At 48.3% G+C, this 15,651-nt stretch overlaps 1 protein-coding gene across 3 annotated transcripts in view; it reads left to right on the top strand.

The window, feature by feature from the left end:
- Nucleotides 1-15,378, top strand: part of Lhfpl2 (LHFPL tetraspan subfamily member 2) — a 160,526-nt gene extending 145,148 nt beyond the window's left edge. For all 3 annotated transcript variants that reach the window (XM_057790115.1, XM_057790116.1, XM_057790117.1), the window contains one exon: nt 12,504-15,378. In XM_057790115.1, the coding sequence (XP_057646098.1) occupies nt 12,504-12,757 (254 nt within the window). In that variant the 3' untranslated portion in view covers nt 12,758-15,378. The remainder of the gene's footprint in view (nt 1-12,503) is intronic.
- The last annotated feature ends 273 nt before the right edge of the window (nt 15,379-15,651 follow it).

Genomic DNA, 15,651 nt, shown 5'->3' with positions numbered 1-15,651 from the left:
CCCTCTTGTCTTATAAACGCCTGGTCTCCTCGGGTGTCCCCTCTTACACAGTTCCTCAGCTCTCCTCCAAAGGAGTCCTCTGAGGAACTCTAGACTCCTCCCTGGGAACAAGTACCAGCATACTCAGCTAAGAACCCGCCAGTCCAGAGCAAACCAGAAAGCTGAGGCCAGTGTAGTGAGTTCCTAGACCTGATATGGTCATTTTCAAGAATACCCTTTTATTTTCAGATTATGTTCTTTGCCCTTTTTATGCCATTTCCAGTGTCCTCATTTGAGCAAAATAAATATTTTGGCCTCCCGCTAGTTGGCTGACCATTTGCTCATAACTTTATTCAAAGCTTTTGCCTCTGAATTTCTTTTCAAAACCTGCATGTCTGCCTTCTCTTCCCAAAGCAGAATGGAGGCAGCCTGCTCAAGGCCTTGTCCTGGTGGATCTTTACTGAAGAATGTTCCAAAGGCACTGCCCCTGAGATGCCCACAGACCACTCCTGTGTCTGTGGGAGGGTGAATCTCCGTGGCCAGTTCAGTGGCATGGGAGCCAGCTGTGATCAGTTGTGGTGAGCCTTTGTTAGTCTCTGTAATGTCCACCCTGGAACTGGCATAGGAAAATGTCCCCACCTAACAACAGATGTTGCCCCAAAGATAGCGCTTGGGGGCTGCTGGATGAATCGGGGCTGTTGGCATGTAAGATAACACAAGAAAAAGAAAATTAAAAAGGGGAAGCATACAGGTAGATGATAACCATCACAGGGTGCTCTAAACCAACTGCGTAAAATAGACGGTCCCTAAGTCACTAAACATGATCTTCCTCTGCAGTAGTACACACACGCACACGCGCACACACACACACACACACACACACACACGCATACACCTGTGCATTGTACTGTCCTCAGGCTGCTGAGCAGAGGTCACCTTTTGCCCTTGCCTGGCCCCTCTGGGGAGTCTTTCTGACCCCAAGTTTGTGCTATTCCTGGGGACCCCCTCCCCTGGCCTTTCTTATCCCATCATCTTTCTGCCCTGTCATTTCCCACACAGCCTTCTCCCCATCTTGCCCCCTCTGAGTGCCCTGGTTTTCCTGCAGCCACCAGGCACAGCTAGAAGGCTTCTGAGTTTTGTGGTTAACGTGAGACTTGCCTCTAGATAACCGAAAATCAGTTACATTTAACCAACTGCCTTTTTCTGTGTGCCTCTCAACAAAGGATTTCCGTACACAAGACAGAGGCCAGCCAGTGGTTTGGCCTTGACACGGGCTTCCTTTTGACCCACACTGCCTACCCCTTGGGCTCATGTTATCGGCTGGAAAAGTCTTCCTCTAACTATTTCAAGACTTGGCAAGAACCCTGCACGACGGCCTCGTGTAACAGTGCCATGAAATCTTATCATTCTAGTTTTCATTCATCCGTTCAGTGAGCAAATGCTCACTAAGCGTAGATTACACATCAGATACTCTGTCAGGCAACGGGGACACGAAATAAGTTGCAGGCAGTTCTCACCCACATGGGATTGGTGCTCAAGCTGTTGGAGACAGGAAGTGAACAACATAGTTATGCAGGATTCTGAAGGTGATGGCTCTAAGGGCGAAACCAAAGTAGGCTTGGTTAAGAAGTCCAGAGTTCCCTGGAGTAGTTAGGAGAAACTGCATAGGTCAGATGGGTCACCAGGTGGGAGTCACTGAGGAGATAACGCCAGCTAAGGCCTTGAAGAGGAAAAAAAAATTGACCAGAAGGTAATTCAGAAAGCGCTCCAGGCGATAAGGAAGGTCAGCAGGTGTTCCTGAAACCAATGTTTGAGTGACAAAGAGATGAGTCAAAAGTGACACCAAGGTTTCTGCGTGGAACAGGCGTGAGAATTAAACTCGAGTGTGTGCAGGAGAAGTTGCTAAGTTGAGGCACAAGAGTTCGGGTTTGAACCTAAATGCCCTCGACCAAAGAATGGATAAGGAAAATGTGGTACACAATGGAGTACTATACAGCAGAAAAAAAATGATATCTTGAATTTTGCAGGAAAATGGATGGAGCTAGAAAACATCATTTTGAGTGAGGTAACCCAGACCCAGAAAGACAATTATCGCATGTACTCACTCATAGGTAGTTTTTAAACATAAAGCAAAGAAAACCAGCCCATAAATCACAACCCCAGAGAACCTAGACAACAATGAAGACCCTAAGAGAGACATACATGGATCTAATCTACATGGGAAGTAGAAAAAGACAAGATCTCCTGAGTAAATTGGGAGCATGAGAACCTTGGGAGAGCGTTGAAGGGGAGGGGAGAGGCAGGGAGGGGAGCAGAGAAAAATGTAGAGCTCAATAAAAATCAGTTAAAAAAAAAGAGTTCAGGTTTGGTCAGTAGTCTCGGGTTCCTTATCAGACGCTGCAGTTGGATGTGCAGAGCTGCTGCCCAGACATGAAGGCAGGAGCATGGACAGTATGCAGAGCCCCTGGACCATATGGATTTCAGCATGGGGATCTGGGGAAGGCCTGGAAGGAAGCATGGGGTCCTGGCAAAGAAAAGCCAGAGCAGCTTCTGGCGTGGCGGACACCATCACATGCCCCAAATTCTGAGTGGGAATTGCAGTCCTGTCTTGGTTTGCTATGTAATGAGTATTGACAGCACTCGTTGAATTTGGCGGTTGAAGGAAACACCTCTCCCAGGCTTAGGACAACTTCTGAGCTGTGTCCCAGAATGGAACGTTGGTTTCTGGGGGGCAGTCACTCCTTTGGCTGACTTGACTCGTGTTTGATGGTCACATAGGGTGAGGGACCAGAGTAATGTCCTCTGAGGCTGTGGATCTCCATAAAACCCCCGTGTTTCTTCAGAGGCATAGGAAAGGAAATGGCTATTTGATGGTGTTAGATGATCTGCTGTGTTCCAAACAGTTGATGTCTGCTTCAGAGCCTGAAATATCATGAACTCTTGACCACGCTACTCAGTATTAATCATGACGTACCCAGCAGAATTATTTATGATAGAAACCAAATTATGATGACTCACTAGGACACTGAGTCAGTCAACAACTGTTAAGAGCATGTGTCACATGTGTGGGAGACATGGAAGCTTCAACAGGGAATAAAACCTTTATGTACTCAGGCAGCTCAGAGGCCCACACCAAGGAACTGCGCGCTCTCTGGAGCTGAGAGCGATGACTTCCGGTTGGTAACTCGGCATACAGGAGTTGAATGAATGAAAGCAACAGTGTGACAGAGGACTGTATGGAGCCACAGGACCACATGGATGTCAGCGTGGGGGTGTGGGGAAGGTCCACAGGGCAGTGGAGAATAGAGAAGTAATCCCAACAGAAGTGGTGACATCTGGACTAAGGTGACAGGGACATTTCAAGGCAGATGTTGAGTGCCTTGTTTGGGGAAATGGCAGCCTATGTGGTCTGATCCAGTTCTTGAGTATCTCTGACCCAGAGGTGCTGAAAGACTATGAAACTCAATGATACCTGCTTACAAACGCACACACACAAGCTCACATACCACACTGTGGCCCTCAACGATGTGCCAGTGCAAGGACAAGCCCAGAGTGTGCACTCGGCGGCATCCCTGGACAAGCCCACAGGGTGGCATCCCTTTCTACCTTCTTTGGAGACAGTGTAGTCAGTGTCTAGTGTTCAGGGTAGCGGCCCTCTAAGGAGCAGGGACTGTCGCATGGAGAGTCAATGTGCACAGACAGACATTCCACAAGGCAGGACTGCGGTCAGGCAGGGGCAACAGCACCTCTGTAAGCAGTGGGGGGATCCACAAAGAGAGGCTGGGTTGGGCTCTTTGACCTGCCAATGGAGAGGCAGTGTGGCATCATGTGACTAGCTGGAAGGGAGGTGTCAAAAAAGGCAAAGGACAGGCTGTAAGATAGCCACCAGGCCTCTCCTTCTTCCACTATGCTCCACACTCGGGTTCCCTGGGCCTTGCACTCCATCCTCACAGAGCCTAAGTGAGCATCTTCAGACTCAGGGCAACCGTGCTCCTCACAGGCAACCAACAGTGCCCAGTCTTTCCACAGTCAAGTACGGGAAGGCTGAAACCTGTTTCCTTCCCACCCAAGGGGTGTGACTGAAATTTACTCGACAGTCTCTGTTTAGTTCTAGGCAGACGCACGGAAGTTTCCTAGGACATGACTCTGCAGCTGGTCTTCTCGCAGCCAGTGCTGGCTGGTGATGAGGAGCAGGACTGAGTTACGCTTCTGGTGTGTCTCATTAAATTTTAGCATCTTCTGTGCCTTGGGCAGGGTTAAGGCACAGTTGGTACTTTCATGGGGCCCACACTCTAATGGAGTTAAACCCAGAAAAACTGCCGAGAAGATGGGACTAGAACAGCTGAGGGTATCATGGAGGACGGGGTCACACTAGGGTAGCTGGTGGCCCACGAGGTAGTTAAGACTGTCTGTGTCCAGCCTGAGGTGGCATCTGAATAGCTGTCCAAAAAACTCCCTATCCCTTTCTGTGCAGCCTTGTTGCCTCTGAGCCATGCACTGTGGTGACCAATGGGTCCTCCAACGCTCTTGTCCTGTTGACTGGGAAGCTGTTAGCAAGAAAGGAGACAGGATGAGGATGGAACCTTCTAGGACACTGTCCTGTTAGGTCTAGCCACAGCACAGGTCCCCAGCAGGTTAGAGCTTTCTGTGCTGGGTCCACGGTCTTCAGCTTCTGGCCACAGCCCTTCTCCCTGCCATTTCTTCCTGATCTTGCCACAACCCAGCCAGGTACCACGTTAAGGTTCTAGTCAGAAGAAACAAGTGACCTGTCTCCATTGCACTCCACGACAGCTCCAAGCATGCTGTGACTAAGGACACTTGCTGGGGTCCAGGGACCCCTGCCACAGCAGCTGCTCCCATCCTGAAGACAGTGGAAACCCAGGGCTCTGCTCACCACACCGGCTCTTGGGGGAACAGCCAAATGTGGCATTCATGTGAAGGGGCCACCACCAGAACACCAAATTTTCTGGAATTTTTTGGCATAAAGGGCCTTACATAGATGCAGAAAAATGACATTTGGGTTTTTGTGTTTTTGCTTTTGAGTTCTTTTTGAGACAGGGTTTCTCTGTGTAACAGTCCTGGCTGTCCTGGACCTCTCTTTGTAGGCCAGCCTGGTTTCAAATTCAGAGAGATCTCCCTGCCTCTGCCTCCTGAGTGCTGGGATTAAAGGCATGTGCCACCACCATGCCTGGCTGACAACTGGGATTTTAAAAGTTGTGTGCGAGAGACAGAGAGGAAGAGAGAATATGTTCATGTGTTAGGAGTTATCTGAAGGACCATTGTCCCTCAAGCAGGCCTAATTTTTCCATTTTCATGGCACTGGCCATGTTAACGATGGTTCTGCCGAGGAAAGGCCCACCAGCAGGGCCGAGTAGACAGGGTGGTCCCTTACACTGGTACCAGGCCTCTCTGAGCTGAGCTTTTTATGGCCTATGTGCGGGCACACAGTTCCTCTTCCAGCAGGTCTGGCTGGCAGCAGAGGTGGTAGCCGCTGCTGCACATGATTGTGTTTCCTGTGGATACGCCACAGCCCACTCTCCGTCATCTTCCCTGTGGAGACTCTTTCCTGGTCCTGTATCCCAGCTGAGGCTTTGACAGATTCAAGCCTGACACCCTTCTGTGATAATGGTGTCCCTGCCGGCCTTATTTGTAAAGTAAATCAGTAGCAGCCACAAGGTTCTCAAATGGTCTGTAGTGCACTAAGGAACGGAAAGACATATTTCCTGGCTGGGTTTGGCAGGTTGCAAAAGGGCCTTTGATGCTATTAAAAGAAAGATATCCTGTTTTTTTAAAAATAATATTTACTTATTTATGTATAGTATTCTAACTGCATGTATGCCTGCATGCCAGAACTCATTATAGATGACTGTGAGCCACCATGTGGTTGCTGGGAATTGAACTCAGGACCTCTGGAAGAGCAGCCAGTGCTCTTAACCTCTGTGCCATCTCTCCAGTCCAGAAAGATGCCTTTTAAAACTGTTTTCCTAACAGGATCCCATCAGCCACATGAAGATATTGTGTATGCTTTCCAGTGAGGCTGAACCTAGACCAGGGTCCCGACTGAAATGTGCTTCTCTGTAGGGCGGAACAGCAGGCATTGTGTAGGGCCTGCTCCTGGAGCCTCAGACACCAGACCTGCTGGAAGAGAAACTGTGCGCCAGCACGTAGGCCATAAAAGGCTCAGCAGTGGTGTGTGGCTTCAGTGCAACCCTTAGGACCTGGAGGGAGGAAACTATCAAGATCTTCTTGGTGTCTTGTGGGAGGGTCCCTAAAGAACACAGAGGGTTGCTGTGGGGTTAGCTGGGGTGTCTTAGTGGCCTTGGAAGCATTTAAGAACTAGGTAAGCGATGTCAAATCTCCTCGCCAAGCAAAGCTCTATTCAGATGGAGACTGTCCTTTCGAAGGCCTCAGCTCTAGCCCTGAGCCAGGATCGCTCTTCTCCTCCATTATTACAACTTCTGAAGCCCAGCAGTTAGGGGTGTGCTGTACGATTAATAAAAATGCGGAGACAGAAACTGGAGTTCAGCCTGAATGTCAGAAAAGCAAAACAGCCAGCTACTGACTCTTAACCTTTACCTCAGTCCGAAATGGCGATCCTGCCTCCAGGAATCTCAGAATGAGACTGAGAGGGGTCTCCCCCATCTTACATTCCTCCCTAGTGCTGGGATTAAAGGTGTGCACTCCTACCACCCGGTTTCTATGGCAAACTAGTGTGTACTACCGGTGTGTGTCACCCACCACTGCCTGGTCTATAAGGCTGATCAGTGGGGCTGTTTCACTCTCTGATCTTCAGGCAAGCTTTATTAAAATACAAATGAAATGCCACTGCAGAGGTGACCCTTTTACAGAAGGTCCTCCAGCTGTGCTTGTGTCTGTATTTGGAGAACTCTGCCGATGGCTTTACCCTGGCATCCAGCTGTTGGTCTTTTTTTCCATTTGTTTGATGTGGACATCTTCCCTCAAATAGCGGGCTTTGTTAGACTTCATTCGCGTGTATCATACTTTGGCCACATACCCCCACACACACTACCTTGTTCACCTCCACCCTATTAGGTAGCCCTGGCTGACTTGGAACTCATGGAACCTCCTACCCTTCCCTCTCGAGTGCTGAAATTAAAGGTGTGTGCCACCGTGTCCTGCCTCCTTTTCCCAAACTGTTCCTACCTTATATGTTCATTCATTTGTGGGTATGTTCATTTTAAATCTAGTTTCCATGTGGGAAAAATGGGATATTTTTATTTTTTTTAATATTTATTTATTTATTTATTTATTTATTTATTTATTTATTTATTATGTATACAATAGTCTTTCTGCGTGTATGCCTGAAGTCCAGAAGAGGGCACCAGACCTCATTACAGATGGTTGTGAGCCACCATGTGGTTGCTGGGAATTGAACTCAGGACCTTTGGAAGAGCAGGCAATGCTCTTAACCACCGAGCCATCTCTCCAGCCCGATATTTTTATTTCTGAATCCGGTTTATTTCACTTTATCTTTTGATCTTCAGTTCAAGCCATTTTCCTGCAAATGACACATTTCGCTCTTCTTTGTATACACATCATTTTTTTGTAGCCACTCACTTGATGCCATCAAACCTGGCTACAGGGAAGAGCGTCACTGGAAACTTGGGTGCACACTTATCTGTGCTGGTTAGGATGGGGTGACTGGGTCATATGTATTGTTTCCAGTTCTTTGGCAAAACCTGCGCACCGATTTCACGTCTGCACCCTCCATTCCCAGCGAGAATCTCCCCTCTCCCAGCCCTACCCAGCATTTGCTTGCTTTCTTAAAGATATCTGAGTTGAGATAGAATCTCAAAGTATACTTTTGACTTGCACTTCCCCGGGTTCTGAGCGTAGAACCCTTTGTCCTGTCTCCTTTGTGTATGGGGAAGTGCACATGCGCAGGTGTGCAAGGCTCGAGGACACTGGGGACCTGTTCTGTCACTCTGTAGCTCAGGGTGTCTCACTGAACCTGGAGCTAGGCTGGCGGCCAGCAAGCCCCAGTGGTCCTGTCTCTGCCCCCAACAGTGCTGGGGTGACAAGGGCACCGAAGCAGCCACACCTGACTTTAATGGGTGCTGGCACCCAAACTTGGGTCCTCCTGCTTAACCAGCAACCGCCTTACTCAGCCATCTCTCCAGCCCCGTTTCTGAGAACTCATTTGCTCATTTATTGACTACTCATTTACTTTCATCTTTTGAGTACCTTATACTATGAGCTGGGATCAGTCTTCTGTCCAATGAATAATAGGCAGAGATTCTTTCCCATCTGCAGGCAGGCTGTCCTTTGCTGTGTAAAAGCTTTTTAGTTGCAAATAATCCTATTAATCAGTTCTTGCTGTGTTCTCAGCAAAGTCTGGACTGGCACCTCTGTCTTGAAAGCGTTTCCCCTTCTGGTTTCAGGCCCTACGTTAGGTCTCTGGCCCACTTTGAAGGAGCTTTTGTACAGGGTGAGATGAGATGCCTTTTATTCCTTTCCATGTGGGTGTCCAGTTTCCACACCGCACTTGTTGAAGAGAACTTTTTTCCTGTGTGTGTTTTTGGCTCCTTTGTTGAGGTCCCTCTGCACTGCTCTGAAGTGTAGCAGAAGTGGGGTGTTGTGGTGTCTCTGCACTGCCCTGTAGTGTAGCGGAAGTGGGGTGCTGTGGTCCCTCCACACTGCCCTGCAGTGTAGTGGAAGTGGGGTGCTATTGTCCCTCTGCACTGCCCTGCAGTATAGCGGAAGTGGGGTGCTGTGGTCCCTCCCACTGTTCTGCAGTGTAGTGGAAGCGGGGTGCTGTGGTCCCTCCCACGCTGTTCTGCAGTGTAGCAGAAGTGGGGTGCTGTGGTCCCTCCACACTTCCCTGCAGTGTAGTGGAAGTGGGGTGCTGTGGTCCCTCCTGCACTGCCCTGCAGTGTGGTAGAAGTGGGGTGCTGTGGTCCCTCCTGCACTGTCCTGCAATGTAGTGGAAGTGGGGTGCTGTGGTGTCTCCGCACTGTTCTGCAGTGTAGTGGAAGTGGGGTGCTGTGGTTCCTCCACACTGCTCTGCAGTGTGGTAGAAGTGGGGTGCTGTGGTCCCTCCTGTACTGCCCTGCAATGTAGTGGAAGCGAGGTGCTGTGGTGTCTCCGCACTGTTCTGCAGTGTAGTGTAAGTGGGGTGCTGTGGTTCCTCCACACTGCTCTGCAGTGTAGAAGTGGGGTGCTGCGGTGTCTCTGCACTGCCCTGCAGTGCAGTGGAAGTGGGGTGCTGTGGTGTCTCTGCACTGCCCTGCAGTGCAGTGGAAGTGGGGTGCTGTGGTCCCTCCGGCCTTGCCCGTCTTCTTTGAGTGCTTTGCTTAGCTGGAGTCATCTGTGCAGTCATTTGAACCAGAGGATTATTTTTCCTGACTCCATGAAGAAAGCCTTTGGAATCTGGATGCAATTCAAACATTTATCAGTTCTCAGAATTTTCTGGTAGCTGGTTAGGGTGTTAGTATGGGATTGTGTCTCTGCAAACAGGGCGGCTGTAATTCTTCCTTTTCTATTTGTACCCCACCCCATTTACTACGCTTGTTAGAAGCATGTTATATCTAGCCCTATTCAAGTTTAGCACGAAGGGATGTTAAAGTTTGTCAGCGGTCTTTGCCATCAGCTGAGGTGCTATACATCTTTGTCCCTATATCTTTTTTTTTTTCGAGACAAGGGTTCTCCGTAGTTTTTGGTTCCTGTCCTGGAACTAGCTCTTGTAGACCAGGCTGGCCTCGAACTCACGGAGATCCGCCTGCCTCTGCCTCCCGAGTGCTGGGATTAAAGGCGTGCGCCACCACCGCCCGGCTTTGTCCCTGTATCTTATTATTATTGTCTACATTTGTTGAGCTATCCTCACAGCCATGGATTAAAACCAAGATGACCATACTGTTGATCTTGGATCTGCCAACGTGTTGATAACTTACCAAAGAGTTTGGTCTGTGGCTTTCATTTATGTGCCTATCCTCATATCTGGTTATGGAATCAGAGTGAGCCTGGCTTTTAAAAATGAAATTGGTAATAATTGTTCCCTTTGTAATTTACAAAAGTTTGAAGATCATTTCAAACTATTAAGTACTAGTAGTTAGGATTTTGCAAATAGCAAGCATAGTAAATAGGGGAAATTCCCTCCAAAGTTTGGAGATAGAGATAAAGGCCTGCTACAATTTTATTCAATATTGTGCTTTAAGTCTCAGACAGAACAATAAGGCAAGAGGAAGAAATAAGAGGGCGGGAGTGGAGGAGCACAAAGAAAAGGAAGAATTACAGCCGTCCTGTTTGCAGAGACGCAATCCTATGCTGATCCTCTAACCTGCTACCAGGAAACTCTCAGAACCGATAAATGCTTGAATTCCATCCAGATTCCAAAGGCTTTCTTCGTGGAGTGATAAAAAAATTCTCTAATAGTTAAATGTGTTATTTCATCTATAGATAACTAGTAGAAATCAGCAGTAAATTCATATAGTGCTGTGTGCCCTTCTTTGTTGGGAGATTTTTACTCTCGTTGCTTACTAGAGATCTCTTTGCTTATATCCTTTTGATTTATTCATTTTCTTCTAGATTTTCCAATCTCCTAATGACCCTTCAATTTCTCTGGTTGTTATTTTTTTCTTTCAGTTTGGCTTAAGGGTTTATCAGTCTTGTTTTATTAATGAAGTACCGTTAACAGACTCTAAAAATCAGACCCACCTTCTGGATTTCAGATTAGTGCATTTTTTAGTCATTTTTTTTATATACAATGATGTTTGGCCAGCATGTATGTCTACGAAGGAATTGGAGTTATAGACAGTTGTGGGCTGCCATATAGGTGCTGGGAATTGAACTCAGGTCCTTTGGAAGAGCAGTCAGTCACCTTAACTGTTTAGCCACCTCTCCAGCCCGGATTAGTGCATTTTTATGATGAAGAAACAGACAGGTCAAGAACTAGAATCCAGCTCACAGAGGACAGATCTTTCCTTACTCCAAAGTCAGGGCTCCTAACCAATGAGCTGTGGTAAATTATAGCAGCTTTTCTGCAGCCCCTTGTGAGCGTTGGAATTGAATCGAGACCCTGCTTGAGCCTGCTAGTCCCCACCCAGCCTTCCGTCCACTGAGGACAAGTGCATGTCCACTCTGCCTTTCACTTCCAAAGGCTTCCCTCCCTGGTACTGACTGCATCTCCTTAGCTACAGCACTGAAGCTCTGTCCTGGCATTGAGTAGAGCCACCTTTCCCTTACGGCATGGGGCTGTCAGCTGACATGGAAGATGCTGATAAACTTTGTACAGGGAGTTCTGGTAAATGAAATCGGAGGCCCCGGTGTCCTTGGTGACTTAAAATCTCCTTCATTAGCAGCTTGTGAGTGGCCAGGCCTGGAGTGAGGCCAGTGGGCACCAGCTGGGCTCCCACAGCACACACAACACCTACAAGTGAAAATCTTATAAAGTTGTTTCTCTGTCCTAGCCTAGGTTAGACCAGGCAGAAAAACATCTCTCAGTTGTTGGAACATCCATGAACATGTAGCAGTGAGGGACAGAAGGGCGCTTGGCCAAGTGGGGAGAGTTCACTAAAAGTCAGACAGAAAAGTCCATGGCGTTTACACTTCATTTCTAAATAGGCATGGCTATACCTCTCCCCCGGTCTGTGGCTCAGACAACACTTCTCATGGGTGAAGGTTAAGATGCAGGCTCCGCTAAGGCTCCTGTCTTGTCTATAACCAAGCAGAGGCCACAGGGTTCCGGGTGAATTACTTTGTACCAGTGGTCGGCAAACTCTGCTGAAATGCAGACAGTAAATATTTTGTGTTTTGGCAGACCACATGTTCTGAAGCAACCACTCAACTCTGTTCTTCCAGCACCGAAGCAGTCATAGGAAGTCTGTAGAAACAGGGCACGACTCTGTTCTAATGCAACTTCATTTTTGAGGTATTTATTGTGGTGTTTGCTTGTATGTATGTACACCACACTGCATGCCTGGTACCCATGGAGATCAGAAGAGGGTGTCAGAAACTGGCCTTAAAGACAGTAGTGAGCCACTATTTGGGTGCTGGTTGTACCAAGTCCTCTTACCTGTCATCTCTCCAGACCCTAAAATGTTATTTATACAGCCATGTTGGCCTTAGTAAGTTAACTAGCCCCTTAGTAAAGCTGGGCAGTGGTGGCGCACACCTTTAATCCCAGCACTTGGGAGGCAGAGGCAGGCGGATCTCTGTGAGTTCGAGGCCAGCCTGGTCTACAAGAGCTAGTTCCAGGACAGGCTCTTAAAAAAAACTACAGCAAAACCCTGTCTTGAAACAAACAAAAAGTAGCCCTTTAGTCAGTGAAACTCACTTTTTTAGAAATCACTGGTTGAGAGTCACCTCCCAGCATACACGAACTGGCTGAAAATGTTTCTAGGCACGCGCTCCTCCTAAGCTACAAGTGACGCTGGTGACTCGGGTCAGGCTTTCGTGCAAATGATACTCCCTATTGCAGAACGACCTTGTCTGTGAGCCTGCAGAGCGGGTGCCTCTGGTTGTCGAGGCACCAGGGGCTTCACTTGTTTTTCTCTTCTGTCCCTCAGGTCTCTTCCTCATCCTCGGCCTGATACTCTACCCTGCGGGCTGGGGCTGCCAGAAAGCCATAGACTGTGGGCGGCATGCATCTCCCTACAAACCTGGAGACTGTTCCCTGGGCTGGGCCTTTTATACGGCCACTGGGGGCACGGTGCTCACGTTCATCTGTGCCGTCTTCTCCGCACAAGCAGAGATTGCAACCTCCAGCGACAAAGTCCAGGAAGAAATTGAAGAGGGGAAGAACCTGGTCTGCCTGCTGTAGTCTGGAAGACGTGAATGCCGCCATTACCTTTCTTTATGACTTGTGACACAGTCTTCGCCATTTGCATCAAGTGAAGAACCAGTCTTGACCTAGCAGAGCCACACTCCACAGCCCAGGCCCTCGTGGGGTCAGCGAGGGGTCACCCAGCAAGCAGAGTTCTTGCACACGCAGGCTGCAGTGCACAGATGGAGACAGACAAGGACATGTGTAGCCCGACTGCGGAGTCCCCTCAGACTGTCTCCCCAGGGCTCCATGAAGGACAGTGGTCTGACTCAGCAAGGCAGGCAGCACTCTCCTGGTAGCAGAGGCCAGCCAGCCTCAGGGTGGTTTGAGGCAGATTTCTGGCTCAGAGCCATGTGTCTATGAGCATCTCAGGATGCAGGCTGGAGTGGTGTCTGTTTTCTCCTAGTTCTTTCAAGTTGTTTCATCTGGAGACTGAGAGGAAGACTACAGACTGCTGGTAGCAGGGTGCATGCTGAGGTCGCAGCACGACACCAGTTTGCTCAGCAGACCAAGGGCTCAGTGGGGACAGCATAGACTCCCGCGGTGGAGCCACTCCAGTCTGAGTTTAGACAGTCAGCCTGCTGTCTAAACTAGCCCCTTCTCCTTGCAGTTAGTTTTCTCCTGGGGTTGCGGTTGTGCATGGCTGCCCAGGGGAACCTCAGTGTTCTTCCTTCCCAAGAACAGCGGCCTCCAGAGCATCTGCGGCTCATGCAGATGTTCACAGGGAGGGGCTGTCAGAACCCCAGCCTTTGCAGGGAGGACTTTGGTGACTGTGCTGTATAGCCAGCTGGCTTCCAGTCCCACTGGCATTCTTTGCAGAGAAAGCAGGAGCTAGCCATGAAAGTTTCTATAGCCTCTGGTGTTGGTCCTGACAGCGGACCGGGTGACAATCACTGCCACTGCCAACTTACATCAAAAATCCCACCCCAGGGAAGCACAGCACAAAGTCCGGGGCTGGACCAGGCTCAGCACACCTACCTACCTAGGATGCTTACAGCAGTCACCAAATGCCACTACTAAAAAGGACTCAGGGCTTTTAATCCAGTTTCCACAAATTATCCATATAACCAAAGTAGCCAGAAATACCAGAGTCTGACAATATATAAGCCTTGCAGATAGACCCTCTGCAACAGTGGAAGTGGAGTGAGGACCCATTTGGTTTTAGAGATATGTTTCCACTTAAGGGCGTTGTCTTAAAAGTTAAATAGTTAAGCACCTTCTACTGGCAAGTGTTTGCTGAATACAACCACGTATACAACCCTGATTCAGATTTTACAACCTTGCCCCAGTGAATCACTTAGAGCTGTGTCAGAAGCCTTGGTCCAGAGCAACCGCCTCATATACAGGTGGGCTGGGCCCACTGGGGTTCATTATAGTTCATTTGTCCTTTGGCCTATCCCAGAAACCATCCGATCTCTCATGAAGAGAAAGGTTAGGGAGGACAGGTATTGAATCAGATCTTAAGTTTTGAACCAGTGTTCAAAATAAGCAAGGTGGAGATCCTGTGACTTCTTTAGGAGAAGGGGGAACCCTAAGCAGCCCTGGGAAGACTCTGGAAGCGGGACCAGATCACTAAGGGCACGCATGGCCATACAGCATGTGGACAGGCTCTTGTCCTTCGCTGTGTGTTTTGAGATGCTCCAGCCCATCCTTCTGCCAGCACAGTTGCTGTGTTTCCAGCCTGGGCAATACTTGGCATGAAAACTGTGACAAGAATACTTTGTTTTCCTTGATCTTAACCAGATAAAATTTTAGGTATTTTGAATACAACCTAGTCCTAAGCCAGGATCCTGTACGAACGCCCATGACCTGCTCCTTGGCTAAGGTGGCAGTGGACCATATCAACCTGGTAACAGTCACAAATGAAAGAAATGTGGCCTCTCTGCCAGACTAAGTTACTTAACAGTGTTTTTCACTAATTTAAACATTAGAGAAGATCCCCCCCCAAAAGGGGCACAAATGAAATGCTATGCTCTGGAAAACTACCTAAATGCTGACTATGTGGAGCAGAGGGAGAAAAGGCCATGTCCAGCATCGGAGACCTTCAAATTAATACACAGACTTACGCAAGGAAGGGAGGTAGAGTAGAGCTGTCATTAGAAGCTGCTTACTTTTCTAGTAATAGGCCCATTACCAGGACAGGAAAGGTCTTTCTTTGCATTTGTGCTCGGCCTCTCAGTGAACGCTAAAGCAGAAATACGTGGAGTCTGTGGATTCTTTAAACCTGTGTGGTAATTCAACAGCATTACATTAACTGTGGAAGGGTTTCTGTATAGTTCTCAAGCATCTGTGTGTAATGAGTGGTCTTTGTTAAACATGTATTCTGTAAAGTGCCATAGTCTTTTTATGTGTAGCATATTTAAATATGTATATCACATACACAAGTTTATCTGAAAGATGTGCAATAACAAAAGTGTATGTATGTTTTGTTTGGGGAAACTGGACATACTTCAAAACAGGGATGTTTCTGTTTTGCAAAGGAGAACTAGACATATTTGCCTTCGTGGCTAGCCACTAGTCCATAACAATTTTAATGCTACACAAACCTTATGTGAAGAAAAGACTGGTGTGAACTCATTTTTCCTGGGTCTAAATAAACATGATCACTATATTCATGAGAGGCCCAGTCAATGCTAGTCTTTGATGTAAAATGTGAAGCTGCCATGCTGCCTTTTGTGTTAGCCTGATAAGCGGGAGCTGGCATAGACTCAGAAGCTATTCTGAATGTGCTTTGTAGACTGCGAATGCGCGGCCGCTATACTAAAGGTCTCACACCTTCTTAGCCATAAGAGTCTGGCGTAGGACAGACCATCCTGTGCAATAACATGTGGCTGCTAGAATTCCCGGGCCCGCACTTGTGTTTAGGGGAGCAGAGACTCCCACAGCCGCAA

This window comes from Chionomys nivalis, chromosome 15, assembly GCF_950005125.1.
Source record: "Chionomys nivalis chromosome 15, mChiNiv1.1, whole genome shotgun sequence".
In the NCBI taxonomy this organism is placed as follows: Eukaryota; Metazoa; Chordata; class Mammalia; order Rodentia; family Cricetidae; genus Chionomys; species Chionomys nivalis.
Note: the sequence above shows the minus strand (reverse complement) of the source record. Positions and strands in the feature narration are given on the sequence as shown.